This window comes from Rattus norvegicus, chromosome 16 (genome assembly GCF_021556685.1).
Source record: "Rattus norvegicus strain SHRSP/BbbUtx chromosome 16, alternate assembly SHRSP_T2T, whole genome shotgun sequence".
Taxonomy (NCBI): domain Eukaryota; kingdom Metazoa; phylum Chordata; class Mammalia; order Rodentia; family Muridae; genus Rattus; species Rattus norvegicus.
In genome coordinates, this window is record NC_141549.1 from 84,492,560 (window position 1) to 84,508,929 (window position 16,370).

General features: G+C 49.1%; 1 protein-coding gene across 3 annotated transcripts in view; it reads right to left on the reverse strand.

Annotated features, from left to right (window-relative positions):
- Cul4a (cullin 4A) overlaps positions 1–16,370 on the reverse strand; it is a 37,790-nt gene that overhangs the window by 7,383 nt on the left and 14,037 nt on the right. For all 3 annotated transcript variants that reach the window (NM_001127301.2, XM_087588740.1, XM_087588739.1), the window contains 11 exons: positions 15,349–15,422; positions 14,631–14,793; positions 14,286–14,375; positions 13,391–13,473; positions 10,229–10,296; positions 8,101–8,219; positions 7,320–7,512; positions 4,832–4,936; positions 4,579–4,689; positions 4,398–4,483; positions 3,837–3,944 (listed from right to left, as the gene is read on the reverse strand). In NM_001127301.2, the coding sequence (NP_001120773.1) occupies positions 3,837–3,944; positions 4,398–4,483; positions 4,579–4,689; positions 4,832–4,936; positions 7,320–7,512; positions 8,101–8,219; positions 10,229–10,296; positions 13,391–13,473; positions 14,286–14,375; positions 14,631–14,793; positions 15,349–15,422 (1,200 nt within the window). The remainder of the gene's footprint in view (positions 1–3,836; positions 3,945–4,397; positions 4,484–4,578; positions 4,690–4,831; positions 4,937–7,319; positions 7,513–8,100; positions 8,220–10,228; positions 10,297–13,390; positions 13,474–14,285; positions 14,376–14,630; positions 14,794–15,348; positions 15,423–16,370) is intronic.

Consider the following 16,370-nt stretch of genomic DNA (forward strand, 5'->3'; position numbering starts at 1 on the left):
TGTCCTAGGACTCTGTGGACCAGGCTGGCCCCCAACTCACAGAGATCCAGGGTACTGGGATTGGAGGTGTGAGACACCATCACGCGGGCCTGACAGAGCTCTTACAGCCAGCACAGCTGAGCTGAAAACGCAGCTTCGGGTTCTGAGTTACTTCCCAGGTTGTACTAACTGTGCTAATACCCATGGGCCTCAGACCTCAGCTTCCTGTGACCTCTGCCTGGGGTCTGTTTTTGTGCTTGACACTCAGGCTCTACCCACTCCCAGCGGCACATGTGGCCTCGGTGCCTGTGGCCCAGAGCTTTTCCTCTCCCTCTGACTAGGCTGCTGGCACACATTGTCACAGTTCATACTGACATGGCCTGTGGGGGATTGTGCTCTAGGCTTCACTGCCAGCTGATGGGCTTTGGAAACAAGTGAGCCAAAGGGGGTCTGACCTCATCAAGGAACTAATCTGCCCATCACTTGTGGAAACTCAGAATGGGATAGGCCTGTTGAGGAGAAGGTCGTGGGGTGTGCCTCTGAAAGCATGTCCTGTCCCTGGTCTGGCTGGGCCCGAGATGAGCAGCCTTAGTGCTCTTGTCTCAAAGCGGGAGTCCAGCTGACCCAGGCTACAAACTCTGAGACTGTGAACCGAAGTGTCTTTCACATACTGCCAGTGACAGAAGGCTAACCTGGGACACGCACAGATGCATGCAGAGCACACGCTGAATGACTTCAAAGGGCACCAAAGAGCTGAGTGTGGGTTTGTGGTCACCAGTGGCTTGGCTGGCAATCTCTCCTGAACCCTTTCTCTCCTTGATCCCTTACCACGGGCAGGCAGCCTTTAGACCTCGGCCTTCCCAGACTAGAGAACTAATTTATCAGTCTCAGGAATCCTGTTGCAGCAACAGAAAACAAACTAAGACAGATGCTTTCAAGAAAGTAAAAGATAGCAGCTCACAGAGAAAGTATCTGCAGATCACATACGTACTCTGATAAGAGTCAAGAGTCCGGAACATGTGAAGACCACTTAAAACAACAAGACAACGCAGAAAAGGGATTTAACAAGATAGCTTGGCTAACACACACATGAAAAGATGCCTAAGAGGGCTAGAGCTGGAGAGATGGCTCAGAGGTTAAGGGTACTGACTGCTCTTCTAGAAGTCCTGAGTTCAACTCCCAGCAACCACATGGTGGCTCACAACCATCTGTAATGAGATCTGATGCTCTCTACTGCTGTGTCTGAAGACAAGAGTAGTAATATATATTAAAAAAATAAATACTTTAAAAAAATTAGATGCTTGGCATCATCCCCAGGAAATAGTGACTACACCCAGGTGGGCACCAACTCTTTCCTACTACAGGGAGGGCAAGAAAGGAGTGTGAAAGCCAAGCTCCTCACTGCTCAGCTCGGTTAAAAACAGAACAACTCAGGCTGCTTCAGCTATTTGTCCTGAAGTGACCACGGCATTCACACCCATCTTCACAGACACATCATGACAGTCCAAGGCCCGTCATTCAGTGTCTGCACACAGAGCCTAAAGAGGGACAAAGCAGCAACACACACTGGAGCAAGAGGGAACCCGTCAATGTGCACATCATGTGTGAGCCCCAAACACAGGACATCAAGGACAAGACATACAGAAAGCAGGCAGTGGCTGCTGCCCAAGGGGAAGAGACAGGGTCAGGCCACCTGAGGGGATAGGGCTTCCATCTAGAAGATGGAAAATTCTATGTGAAGGTGTATTTTGTCACAGTTGAAAAAAATGCAGTGTTAGGTAAGGCTCTAACAAACCAAAAATGTCCTCACAGACAATGAGGATATGAAAAAGGCCCAGGGATGAGCTGCAAGTTCTGGACATGGTGGGCATCAGATAAGCAACATGTGTCCAGTGACAGACCTGGAGACAGACATATCAAGTGGAGAAGAGACTTCTTCCCTAGAGCAGATGTTAGCTTCTAAACAGATGGAATTGGACAGCCAACCCCATTCATCCCAGTAAGGTCAATTCAGACAGGGACTGTTACACACTGGCGGGTGGCACAGTCCTGAGCAGCTCCTGTGGAACAGGGACCCAGGGGCTGAGAGGAGGCCCTGCCTGTGCCCTGGGTACTGGGTAGGTACCACAGTAGCAAGTCAGTGGTCACTGCTATGGCAACTACCCAAGAACAACTGGAGCAGGAGTGCACTTTGGGTGGGTGTCAGTCTAGAGCTGGGTGCTGTCGTCACTTAGGCCCATGGCAAGGTAGGAGGGCCCTGGAGGGAGGGTGTGGCAGAGGGAGGCAGTGTCACTCCCTTCCCAGTGGCCAGGAGATAGAAGAAGTGAAGCAAAGGGAGCAGAGCCAGGGAACAGAGGCTACACCTCCAACCACACCGACTCCTGAGTTCCGAAACCTTCTTACAGTCATCACCCTCTGAGTCCATCCACCGAATAACGGAGGTCGGAATCTCCTGATACAATCCACTCTAGAGATGTCCTCACAGACACAGGCTGAGGCACGCTTCGCTAACCTATGTTAGTCCTCAATCCAGTCATGCCGTCAGCTCAGATTAACTGTGGCAGCCATCAAGAGATACTTCAGACAGTTAGCAAAGCATGGATGAAGGACTTACATCAGTGAGCAGGTCCTGATCTGAGGTGCTTGGGGTAATCCCAGGAGGCCTGCACTGAGACTATGAGGGCAAGGGTAGCACACAGTTCACAGAACAGGAAGGAGATACCATTTCCACAGCCAGTGTCAAACACAGGCATTCTAGGAACTACTCTGCTGCACACTTTGGACACACTTGGACATTTTAGAACAAGTGAGAACAGCACAGGGTCCTGAGGCAGAGATGCTTACTGGGTAGAGATGCTTCTCAGAGGGCAGGACCAAGCACAGCTACCAGGACAGAGGCAACATGGCACAAACCTACCTGAAACAAAATAAGCCTGACCCCAGGCCTATGGTGAACGGCAGGTACAGGCAGAACTCAGGGGAAGGGAGGAATGGGTGTAGTCAGGTTCAGCAAGTGGAAGATGGGGGCACAGGACACCACGTCCGGCCAAGGGAAAGCAGACAAGCAAGCTGCCTGCTGAGCTGCTGTGCTGTGAGGACAGTTAGCACAGAGAGGGAGACAGACAGAGGGCTACAGAGAACACTGAGGACCAAAAAAGGAAACCGAGAGGACAGTCTTGGAACTGAACGAGTTCCACTGGGAGTGGTGACCCATCTCAGCAGGCCTGTTGGCCCAGCTTTACACTTGCTGCCTGCCCTGGTACCTGCAGTCCCTGAGCCTCTCCTCTGGGACGGCCCTCAGCCTCTATGATGAGGACAGTCCCTCGACCAGGAAGCCTATGCTGCTCCTCTGTCTCCCAGCATCACTGAGGTTTGGGCATTCGGGTTTTAGTCTCACTCAGCCCACAGCCCCATGTCTCACTTCACGCTCTCCATAATACTCTGAATCAGTCAGAACATAAGTCCCTAAACACCACGACCAAGACTCATCATTGTCACATGCTGGGAAGCAAGGCTCAGCCAGGCAAGCTGCCATTCCCATAGTGTCCCTGCTGGAGAGCAAGAGGACCCGGGCTACAGGGAAGGTGCCTCTGACTACGACTGAAGAGGCCATTTTCTTTCTTTTTTCTTTTTTTTTTTTTGGTTCTTTTTTTCGGAGCTGGGGACCGAACCCAGGGCCTTGCGCTTCCTAGGCAAGCGCTCTACCACTGAGCTAAATCCCCAACCCCAAGAGGCCATTTTCAAACACCACTTTCCAGGGGCCACGGAGCATGGAGAGGGTGCCTTGGGAAACTTCCTCCCACCACTAAGGTAAGAGGTCTGGACTAAGTGGGCTTGTCCAGCAGCTAACCACTCACCTCTGGAGGGAGGTGCACTTCCATGGGTGTGTATGTAGGCCAGTAGCCCATGGTGAGGATGTTCACCGTGAGGTCGATGGGGCCTGGTGCACTTTGGTTCTGCATATGCTAAAAACAAAGACAGCCAAGACAAACAAGTTCACAAACCCGCAGTGCATTGAAGAAGAAATAAATGGTACATGCATGTATGTAATAGTGTGTTCTCTCTCTCTCCCCTCTTTCCCTCTCTCCCCCTCTGTCTCTCATTTCATTTCTTTGGGGGTGGGGAGACAAGGTCTATGTATCTCTGGCTGCCCTGGAACTTGCTATGTAAAAAGCAGGCTGGCTTTAAACTAAGAGATCCATCTGTCTCTGCCCCCCAAGCCCTGGGATTAAACACATGCACCACCATGCCCAGCTTGGAAATCATGTAATTTTTACAACACAGTCTCACATGTGCATCTACTTCAGTCTTCTGAACATGCACCAGGGTGGTCGAGGAACGCCTCTCTTTACTCAGTCTATGCTACAAATGTGACAGGCTCTTAAACCCACTGAGCCACTTTTACTGAGAAAACTCACCTGCTTGAAGTGAACCATGATGTCTTTGGACAGCTCCATGTCCTTGAACATGCCCTCCAGCTTGCTGGTAAAAGCTGCTCCACACTCTGCGCATGAGAGGGAGGGTGACACAGGGCCGGCATGACACAGGGCCGCCTGCCAGCCTGCCCGCCCGCCCATCCGCCGGCCCGCCCCAGCTCACCATGCTTCAGCTTGGACAGCATGGACTTCTCCGCGTCCACCGACGCGCTCTTCCCCACTAGCAGCCTTTTTGCTAAGTCTTTCTTATAAAATGCTTCAAAGACATCTTTACCTGTGCAAACAGGAAAACAAGACCTGAGATGCCTGGTTTGCATGCTATACTCCATGGTCAAAGGGCTCCTCGGTACTATTTCTGGGTTGGGGGACACTTTTCCCAGTGAGTGCAGGTCTGCACACTCATCCTCCTTCCTCACCGTGGATGAATCGGAACAGAATCATGATCTTGTCCAGGATCCTCTCCAGCTCCTCGTCTGTTGCTTCCTTGTTGCCTGCTCGTAACTTTGAATCCACGTGCTTGGCTAGGAGAGCAAGAGTTCCAATCAGAAAAGGGCTGCCGTGTCAAAGCAGAGAGACAGCTGGACACACAGGCCTTGGGTGCCGTCCCCAACACAGCAGCAAAGAAACACACACAGAAAACCCTCAAATCAATCTCCAGGAATCAGACAGACTTTAAAACAAGTTGTCTCGAAGTAATGAGAATGTATCTTCCAAACTTTAACAAATTCACAGATTGAAAAATTCTTTAAAAAAATGATCTCAATGAGTTTTTATTTTATTCTTTTTTGAAGTTTTTTTAAAGATTTATTTATTTTATTTATATGAGTACACTGTAGCTGTCTTCAGACACACCAGAAGAGGGCATCAGATCTCATTACAGATGGTTGTGAGCCACCATGTGGTTGCTGGGAATTGAACTCAGGACCTCTGGAAGAGCAGTCAGTGCTCTTAACCACTGAGCCATCACTCCAGCCCCTTTTATTTTATTCTTAAAGATTAATTTTTTTCATGTATACGGATTTATGTCTCAGCCAGTATCAGCAGAAGCCAGGAAAGGACACTGAAGCCTATGAAGCTCGGGTTACAAACAGCTGCCAGCTGAGATCTGAGCTCTGGACAAGCGACTGAAGCCCCCAACCTGTCCCTCCAGGCCCAGACTTGATTATCTATCTTATATGTGGGGTGTTTCGTGTCACGTGTGTCTGTGCACCAAGTCTATGTGCTTGATGACTCTGGAGGCCAGGAGAGGGGGTCAGACCTCAGAACGTGAGTGACACATGACTGTGACCCACACGTGGGTGTGGGAATTGAAGCTAGGTCTACAGGAAGAGCAGCAGTGAAGTAAACTGAGACATCTCTCCTGCTCCCCCAGCCCTGCGTGTGTTAAAAAGCAGGCTTTGTTTCTTTTCTAACCCTAGATTTCATACATGGGTTTTAGGACATGGCGCCACAAGCACCAGAACGCACACTTTTAAAATCTGCTGTCGGGGTTGGGGATTTGGCTCAGTGGTAGACTACTTGCCTAGCAAGCGCAAGGCCCTGGGTTCGGTCCCCAGCTCCAGAAAAAAAAAAAAAAATAAATAAAATAAAATCTGCTGTAAGACACTCAGCTGACTTTCTCAGAGAACTCCCCTTGAGGTCTCAGCATTCGGGGCCTCTTGCTTCTGCGGGGACAGAGTCAGCCTGGGTGTATATCAGGGCCAAGACCCCACGAGTCCTCTGACAGCAGAGCCTAGGGCTCTGGAAGCCCACGCTCCCCTGGGTTAGCCTCCACGGGAGTACTCAAGTCTGGCTAAATTGTCAATGGTTCCCTGGCTTTTTATTAGCTCTTAAAAAAAAAAAAAAGACAAATCTGTATATTCACGTCTGTATATTGTATGCAGCACACGTATGTAGATGGTTTTGTGTGGTTCACACTTGTGTCAGCATGGAGGCCAGGGTAGCTCCTGGGGCATTTTCTTGATCACTTCTCTACCTTATTTTTTGAGACACAGTTGGCCACTGAGGTTCTGGGATCTGTCTGTCTGTCCGTCCTCCCTCAGCACTGGGGCTACATGTCACTCTCTGTCCTAGGAATGCAGTGATACCTTACTAACCAGTGGGGGAATGAGTTTCAAGTATGACGAGAAGTAAGTACACATCCCGGCTGGAGCCAAGGCCTCCCTGAACCCCTGCTTGGGGTCCGCTCAGGACAAGGACCGACACTCATCTTTGTTTTTGTTTTTGTTTTTTTTTTTTTTTTGTCCGACACTCATCTTTAAAGGCAGTTCTAGAGCCCTTCATCCACCTGGCTTACCAACTCTCATCCTGTCTCTGAGGTGTTGTGAGCTTCTGGTATATTCTAAACAGCCTTGGAATCTCCTGAAGCACTCAATCTGGTTGGGAATTCGTTTTTACTTTCTTCTCCTCCCTCCCCCCCCTTTTTGAGTTTTTGTTTTGATAGGGTTTCATTATATGCCTTGGCTGGTCTAAAACTCATTATGTAGACCAGGCTGGACTCAAACTCATAGATATCCACCTTCCTCTGTGGGAACCAAAATGGTGTGTACCACCATGTCCAGCTTTCATTGTCCTTTCTTTTGGAGACAAGGTCCTATCATGTATGGTCTGGAACTTGCTATGTAGATAAGGCTAGCCTGTATTCACAGAGATCCACCTACTCTCCACCCACAGAGTGCTCAGTAAGACATGTGCTCACACCTAGCACTCTGTCTTATATTTACAGAGCACCTAAGAAGCCAGCATGTGGCCATGGGTAAAGGGGCCACCTGCCAAGCGGAGTTCAGGCCCTGACTGCAGGGTACAGAGCTCCTGGAAGCCCCAACTCCCCCTGAGCAGGACCGCTCATGGACAGTGTGATGCACTCCTTAACTGTAAGCAGGAGGTGCTGGGCTGCTGCCTTACCAATGAGCTCTGCCGGCTTGTTTGGTCTCTTGTTTATGAACGTCTCAAAGGACTCCTTCATCAGGTTGATGAAGCGCTCGTTCCTCTGGAAGCACACCTCCACCACGTGGTCCACTTTGTCCTTAAAGTCCAGCAGGTCTTGGACCATGTCTTTGTCTTTCTCAGGATTGATGACAATGGTTGTCCCAAAGGTCTACAGAAACAAGAAACAACCAAGTCGACACCAGGCTTAAGAAGCAAAGTGTGTCTTTTGCTGTCTCACAACATGGTGTCAGGCCTGGTTTTTTCCACTCTTGGCATGTGGCCATGACTGTGGCTATCGCCAGTATCTCCTTGAGCAGGTGATGCCTGGCATTCAGAGGTCCTGGATCAGCCCCAGGCATCGGACCTAAAAGATGCCGAATGGTACCATACTGGAAGTGAGGGGCACAATGACTGGATCACATAGGTAGGAATTGGGGCAATAAATCTCAAACTGGGCTTAGAAACCCAGTAGAAGGCAGACCAAACTGCTGGGCCAAAGTATGTAAAAGTTCCCAGGGAGCAGACATGCTGGTGAATGAATGTGTGCCTGGGTGAGCCTGTGCAAGAATGACAGGAAGCTCTAATCACTGCACTGCAGGTGGATACCTGCACGGCCGCCCTTACTGCTCCTGTCATCCAAGACAGCACTCCTGGGGTGATCTGAAGACTGGACAACAGATGACTCCTCACAGTAGCTGGCTGCCCCTGCTGGGGTGGAGTATGTCCCCAGTGGGAGGCACCCAGGGCCTGTGTGTACCTTGATGTACTCGCTCCAGTGCTGCAGCAGTGCGTGCTGGCCCCCTTTCACCCGGCTGAAGAGCTGGTACATCTGTGTGAGGTCGGGCACCCTGTTCTCATCCAGCAGCTGCTCAAGCCCTGTGGGATGCACGAGACAAGTCACAGCAGGAAGGGAGCCATCATGAGTGACATCAGGACAGTCCGCACACACAATAAGGATGCGGCTTGTAGACTTAAGAGCATATACCTGCTACGGAAGCACGCTCGTTTGATGCAGTGCCCACGTGGCTCCTATATGCGAGCCTCACTTCTCTAAGTGTACTGGGAAGGAGTGCACAGATTACTTCCCAGTTCACTGAAGCCCTTATTCACAAGAGTAACGAGTCAGGAATGTCTAGACAAGTGTTCTACTGTGAGAAATTCATGGTGCAAACTATTTCAGGTTTTGTCTATCAGTCAGAAAAACATTTGTTTCAGAGGCTGGCTAGATGGCTCGGCAGTTAAAAGCACTTGCTATTCTTGTACCTATGTTTGGTTTCTGGCACCCACATGGTGGCTCACAAGCATCTCTAACTCTAGTCTAGGAGATGTGGTGCTCTCTACCACTGTGGGCAGCACACACATGCAAAAATAAATCTAGGGGGTTGGGGATTTAGCTCAGTGGTAGAGCACTTGCCTAGCAAGCTCAAGGCCCTGGGTTCGGTCCCCAGCTCCAGGAAAAAAAAAAATAAAAAAAAAAAAAATAAAAAAAATAAATCTAAACTGCACTCATCCAACCTTGAAGTTTTTGAGTTGACTAATTTGATTCACATAATAAATTGTAAGGCAGATAAGCATTTATCCCATATTTCATTTATTCAATATGGCATTTTAGTACATTTTCAGTTATTTACGCTTTATAATTTTATCATTTCATGTTATGTGTTTTACCTGTATGTAAGTACATGCAAGATGTTTGTGCAGTGCCTACAGAGGCCAGAAGAGGGCATCAGAGAGACTAGCTGTAGACCTAGGCTCTCAAGCTACTTAGGCCACAGGTCTTCTCCCCACTGGGCACTGATTCCCACACAGGTGCTGGCTAGAGGTCTAGATGCCTGGTGTGTCGAAATTGCTTCTGAGCCAATGTGCAAATAAGCTTTAACTTCTGGAAAATATTATTTCTCCTAAATGTCTTAAAATTTTAAGAGCTTTTTACTTTTTGGAACTTATATAACTGTGTGTATGTACTTGTGTGTTTGTGTACATACCTGTAGTGTCTGTATAACTGTGTATGTATGTGCTTGTGTGTGTGTGTGTGTGTGCACTTATCTGTAGTGTTTATAACTGTGTATGTGCTCATGTGTTTATGTACATATCTGTAGGTGTCTGTATAATTGTATGTATGTACTCGTGTGTGTGTGTGCACATATCTATAGTATCTGTATAATTCTGTATGTGCTGTGTGTGTGTGTGTGTGTGTGTGTGTGTGTGTGCGCACACACACACATCTGTAGGTGTCAGTATAACCTAGTGTACAGCTTATGAAGAACTAGAACAGAGGAGACTGAAGCTGGCAAGTGAAGGGAAGGCATGGGATACTGGTCTGGGGATACTGACGGCTGTAATTTAATCAGCACACACTGAATGCATGTCTTGACATGCTGCCATTCTACATGACGGCACTCCACAAGGAAGAACAATTATTTCACAAAAGAAAAACTTTCCAAGGTGGTTTAGCCAAGCAGGGCTGAAAATCACCAGCCTACAGTTTGTTTTCTCCAAGATAGTGTTTCTCTGTGTAGCCCTTTCTGCCCTGGAACTCACTCTGTAGACCATGCTGGCCTCAGAATCAGACAGCCATCTCTCTGCCTCTGCCTCCCAAGCGCTGGGACTAGCGGTGTGCTACCACTGCCCAGCCAGCGCAGTTCTTCAATGTTTACTTAAAAAATAAAAGGTCCAAGTTACAGCTAAGTATGGTGGTGTACACCTTTGATCCCAGCTGTATCATTTAACTATGAATTCCTTTGAGGGCTAACACTTATTAAACAAGTGTCAAAATAGTTTGTCCTATAAAAATAACAATTTGTGAAGTTATATACAGTGTTCCTAGAGTGTCACAAGTTAAAGATTAGAATTCAGTGTAAAATCACACGATTGCGAAAACCTACCTTTCTGAAGAATTGCTGTCAAATGTTCTCCTAACAACTGTTTCTCCACACAGGCAATCAACGGTTTTCTGTAATGTCAGGAACAGAGCTGGTTGGCCACTGAGGTGAGAGTTAAAGTCACGCAGGCAGCGTACAGCCACTCGGACAGAGGGCTAAAGCCCAAGATTTTCACTAAACTCACTGTTAATTATGGCTCTTGCGGATGATTCTGAACCAGATTTCAACTCAATCTATTTTTTCACGAGACAGGATCTCAGTACATAGGTCAAGCTGGTCTTGAATGCATGGCTTGTCTGTTTTTCTGTCTCCACTACCCAGTGCTAGGATCACACATTCACCACCGTCCCTGGCTCTTGCAGCACCGTTTCCAGACATAACTCGCTGAATAACACAACAGGTCCACAGGAAGGTCCAGAAACAGTTGGCGCGAGCACCGGAGATGCTTGCCTGCCTGGCTGGTGTAGGTGCATGAGTATGGCACCTGGGTTCTGACTTTTCCCTCTGCCCCTCATGGTTTGGCCCCTGGTGTCACTTGCTAAAGCTCCTGAACCATACAGGTACACTCTCAGGCAGTCTGGACCGTGTGGAGGAGGCAGAGACGCAGTCTAGAGGCCGGCAGGGCACACTAGCCGTGCAGGCTCCGTCCTATCACACGCCTACTGAGGCTCTCCGCTCTGTTCACCCCCACGCTGGCCACCCTCACGCTGGTCACCCTCATGCTGGTCACCCTCACGCTGGTCACCCTCACGCTGGCCTGCTGGCAGCATGTCATCACGATGTTGAAGCACCATCAGGCCTAAGATTTTCTGCAGCCTTAAGTATTTTCTGAGGCAAATTACCAACTCCCTGGGGCTCCAGACTCTGGCCCCTCTCCTCCTCCCTAAGGGCCCACAGTCTTCCCACACACTCTGCCTTCCACTGTGCTGTCAGCCCTGCTCCTCACCTCGATATCACAGAAGGAACTGGCAATTGTCTCATCTGCTAATCTAGGTCTGAGACACTCCTGCGGCTCCACTCCTCACCCTGACCTTCCCCACGCCCATGGTTACTGGGCAGGAGTCTGCTCACAGAAACAGCCTGCTACGAGGTCTAGGCTCATGAGCACCACACAGAACAGAGTCTGACCATTGCAGTCACAGGTACAGAAATGGCCTTCCTGGTTCATCCCCAGATCACCCACTGTTCTGAGACAGGATCTGTACAGAACTCACCATGGAGAGCAAGTAAGTCCAGAACCCACAGACATGCACCCCTTTGACTTCCCTTGAGCCCCGCACCAGCCTCCTTTTTCCTCTTATTCCTAACTCCCTTTCTCTCTTCAGAAGAGTACAGAGAATGATTAACTTTAAACATTTCTCAAGCCTTCATTTCAGTTTATAAGGAACACTACTGGGATTTAGTACCCAGGAATAATGTTTTAAATTATGCACTGTGCACACACCACAGCGTGTGTAGAGGAACCTGCAGGAGTCAGTTCTATCCTTCTGCTATGTGGGTCCCAAGGACTGGACTCAGGTAGCTGGGCTTGGCAGCAGATGATCCGGTCTCCCTGTGCAGCCCTGGGTGGCCTGAGACTCACTGTGTAGATGAGGACAGCCTTGTTCTCAGAGTCACCTGCTTCTCTGCCTCCTGAGCATTAGGATTAAAGGTGCACATCAACTTTCTACAAGGAAATTTAAATCTCATAGCACCTATGGCAAAAGGCAGGATTATATCCCACTCTCCATGAAAATGGGAGTTTAAAGTCTGAGTGGCCTGAAGCTGTTACTTTTGAAGGGAACACAGTGTCCTCTGCGGCTCCCTGCTTGCTGATGCCCAGACTCCTGCGGCCTCCTCTGAACTCATCTCCTCTACCAAGTGGATGCAAATATCAATTTTTTCTTGAACATTTAATCTCCTTAACTAATGCCTCTGAATAACTGTATATGAAATTAAAGGTTTGGATTACACCCCCATGTTGGTGCCATGCGTAAAACCTAGTTTTTCCTCCCAATCACTTAACTCTCAGCAATTATGACTCTGAGACTAATTATTTATTAATAAATGCTTAGGCCAGAGAGCTTTGACTTGCTCTTAACTTATCATGCCTTTTATTCTAGCCAATTTCAGCTACATGGCTAGTTCCTTCTCCTTGTCTTCATATGTCTGTCTCCTCAGCTTTCCAGGGCAAGTCTCCCATGACTTTATTTCCCAGAATTCCCTCTATCCCTGCTGGTATCTCAGCTCCAATGTCCTGCCTCAGTACACTGGCCATAGCTGTTTTATAGACTGGTGATGCTTATAAGAGAGCCTCTCCACAAGTGGGAGTGTGATGAACACATCAATATCCCCAAGCAACCCAGACTCAGGTCTGGACGAGGACCCATGGCGCCCCTCACTCGAGAGGGAGAGCACAATTCTCTTAAAGGTGCTGTCCTGATCTTGCAAGCTCTGTCTCCTGGGATCTGAGCCTTTCTTTCCTCTTGTCCACAAACCCCGAAGGACTGAGCTTCACATGTCCCCTCTGTGCCCCCTGCACATCTCCATCTCCTTGCAGCAGTACATAACACATCTCGTCTGAACACTGCCCATCACCCCAGACTCCAGAGGACAAAGGCCAATGAAAAGGGAAGAACGTGTCCTGTTTCCCAAGAATCATGGCCGTGTAAGACATCTAAGAAACCCTTCTAGCTGGGGGTTAAAGAGTGCACACTGCTCTTGCAGAGGCCCAGAGTGCAGTGCCCAGCACCCATACCAGGTGGCTTACAAGCACCCAGTCCCCCAGGTCTAGGGGGTCTCACCCTGCTGGCTCAGGCATCTGTGTTCACATGCACATCACCACACACTGCATATGAAAAGTACTACATAAACGTTAAAGAGCAAGAAGCTAGAAAGAACCTTGTACTCAGTGAGGTAGGACGTGGAGACTTGTACTCAGTGGAGTTCTATCAGACACACAAAGCGCTCAGATGCTAAGGGTGCTGCTCTCCTTGATGATCCTCTCGTGACAGCTCGTGGTGAGAATACACTTTGTACCTGCTGAGCACGCACACGTTCTAAGCAAGGCTTGGCCTTGGGAGCAGAGCAGTCTCAAGTGCCGGTGCACGCCAGGGGCACGAGCTCTATGTGTGAGGCCAGAAGGCAGTGCCTGTAGGAACTGGAGTATTCAGTAGCAGTGCTTACTGTGTGCTGTGGTCTAAGTAAGTGATCACTCGGTCTGCTTCCTCTTCTAGACGTTTACTCACATGGTTAAGGTATTCTGGAACCTTCCAAAAAAAATTAACATATCAATGACAAAAAGATTTCTCACATTATACATAAAATTTCCTCAAAAAATTAGAGAAAAAAAAAAGAGAAAAGCAAACACATTCAACTGAAACATTAATAGACTACCATTGAGAATCACCTCTAAAATCAGGGCCAGTTTGCACTCACTGTTTACTACAAAGTGTTGGGGGACAAAATACACACCAGTGGGCCCATAATGGCTGAGTTAGTAGTAGTACCTGGGTAGAAAGCCCAGAGCTTACTAGCAACCTGCACCCACACATGGATCGCTTGGACCTGTCGGCAGTGACACCCTCCCTCCCCTGTAATCACAGTAACTGCAGACAGACATCACTTGTCCAGGGGGAACCGTCCTCAGTGCCACCTGCTAGCATGGCTTCAGCTAAACTATGATCTGACAGGCTGGGCCCACATTGGGGAGCAGGCCATGTAGGTGCTCACAGCTCCTGTCAGGACCTGAGAAGCAGCTTGGTGGCTCTGAGGTGAAATTGCCTCACATGCGCTTCTTTACATACTTTTGGGGAAGTGTTCTTTACCAGTGCCTTACACAGATGGAAATTTTGATTTTTAAGACTTGCTCTTTATCTTCTTGCTTACACACGTGCTCCTTTGCTATTTCAGAAACTACTTTGGGGGAGGGGAAATAAAGGAAGAAAGTCCTAAGGGAAAGAAATTAACTTCTTTCTATGGCCAAGTAGTTCTTTCCCAAGGACTTCAGAGACTCTGGCAAATGTGTGCATATGAAAGAACAGCAGGCCCAAGGAGTGGGTTACAGCCAAGCACATCTCACCTCCCTGTCTTGCATCAGCCGCTGGCCTTCAGCAGCGTACAGACAGTTAGTCTCTTCCAAGAACTTCAGTTCGAATGAGTCTTTGTAGACCTAGGGAGTGAGCAGTCACTGATGAGCTTGAACACAGTGCTTCCTTCTCAAGCACTATCGCTTATCAGTCTTTTCTTCTGTGGCCCCTCCCTCGTGTGGTGTACCTCTGGCCTCCGCCACTCTCCCTAAGGACTAGACAAACATGCTTTCAACTTCTTCTGTGGTACTATTCCCCACCTCCATCTCTCAAGCCTGCATTTACTTTGGGGCAGGCACCTGCGCATGGCTGCCACATGCTTAAGACCAAGGCCTCACCTGGAGATCTGAGAGCATGCTCAACAGACTGCGAAGCAGACTCCTGTCCACAGCCTCACCACTTCGTTCACGCCCAATCAGCAGCAGGATCCCATCAATGGTCTTGCTTTGCACCATCCTGTCACTGATGATATGGTTCCTAAACAGCTCTAGGCCCATGTCCCTGAGAGAAACAGAACCAGGCTTTGTTTCAGCCTTCCACACGTGAGAGCTTCGTGTGTGTGCTACATGCACCAGCCCCAAACTGCTGTTTGCTAACCATATCCAGAGCTTGAAACGTCCTCTCGCAAAAGCTTGTTTGGCTAGTCCAGGGTGTCCATGCCTCTGCCATAACTGAGGTTACTTCCTAGATAGGTCAAGGAGATAACAAGATCTCCTGTGCCACACAGGCACCCAATTATCCAATTGCTATTGTTGGATCGACTGTCCGGGACTTATGGCTCACAACTCTCTGGGGTCAGCCACAAAGATATCAAGACCGTGGGAGTCACCACTGCATCAGCTCCCTCTGCATCCCTTCCTGCCCATCCCTACCTCGGACTGTCTCTAGAGACCACTGTTGCTGTCAGTGTTTCCACAGAAAGCAGACATGAAAGGGCGCAAGTTAACCGTGCTCCTCAGCCTGCAGCCCAGGAGTCACGGGAGTCGGTCTGTGGCAGGCCCGGGGCCCGGGGCCCGGGGCCCGGGGCCCGGGGCCCGGGGCGTGGGGCACACTCACCAGATGGAAGGCAGCATGGAGTTCTGGAGGACGTAGGTGCGGTCCAGAAACAGGAAGATGCTTCTGATCATGATCTAAAGAGCAGAAGGAGCAGCGCTCGCTCACATCCATCCATCCATCCATCCTGCTCTCCCTCTGTTTTCCCCCGCTCTCACATGCATGTACACACACATGCCCCACCTGAGACCAGACCTTCTGGACCATCTCACATTAGCTGCCTTGAAAGTGGCAATCATTTCTCCACGGAAACCCTCCCATACCAAGACCCTCAATCTTACAAACTTAACTTTTTCTTCTGCTATTTTCCATTCAATGCAATAGCCCAGACTGCAAGGATTTTAAAGCACTCAGCCTCAAGGAAATCTGAACTTATTTATCACCCCACTGATGAGGCTTGCAGGTGGCTGTCTAATCTTTGTTTTTTTGTGACGTGGGTCTCATAGCCTTAAACTTTTTCCTTTCCTATTTCTACTTCCTTAATGTGGTGACTACAGGCAGGTATCTAAGCTCTATTCCGGGCTTAAGGTTACTAACAGTTAGAACACTTGCTGCGCTGTCTCGAGGCCCCTGGGCTCCAGTGCAGGCAGTGAACTGACCTTGCCTTTGCTGTTACTGCTGAGACCTGCTGACAGTTGAAATACCTTCCCCAGTGGACAGTCTTGCTTTTCATATCCACGTGGCTCTTTAGAAAACAAACATTCAGCCTACTTGAAGCAGCTACATAGACTATCTTCTCTCACAGGTTGTCAACAGCTGGGCCACACGAAACCCACATGTCAAGTCAGATTAGGCCCATCTGCGGCCTAAGGCTTGGCCATCCAGCTACATCAAGGAGCTGGACTCGGGCCAACCTTCAGTTAGAACTGGGAGCCTCCTTTGAGAACTTGGGGAAGTCTCGATGAACACACAGTAACTGCTCACCTGGAGGCAGAGCTGGCCTTCTAGAAGAGGCTGAGTAGCTCACCTCCCCTCCATTCTACTGCCTAATGTGCTGAGCTCGGGTGTTAAGCTGGTGGAAAGGT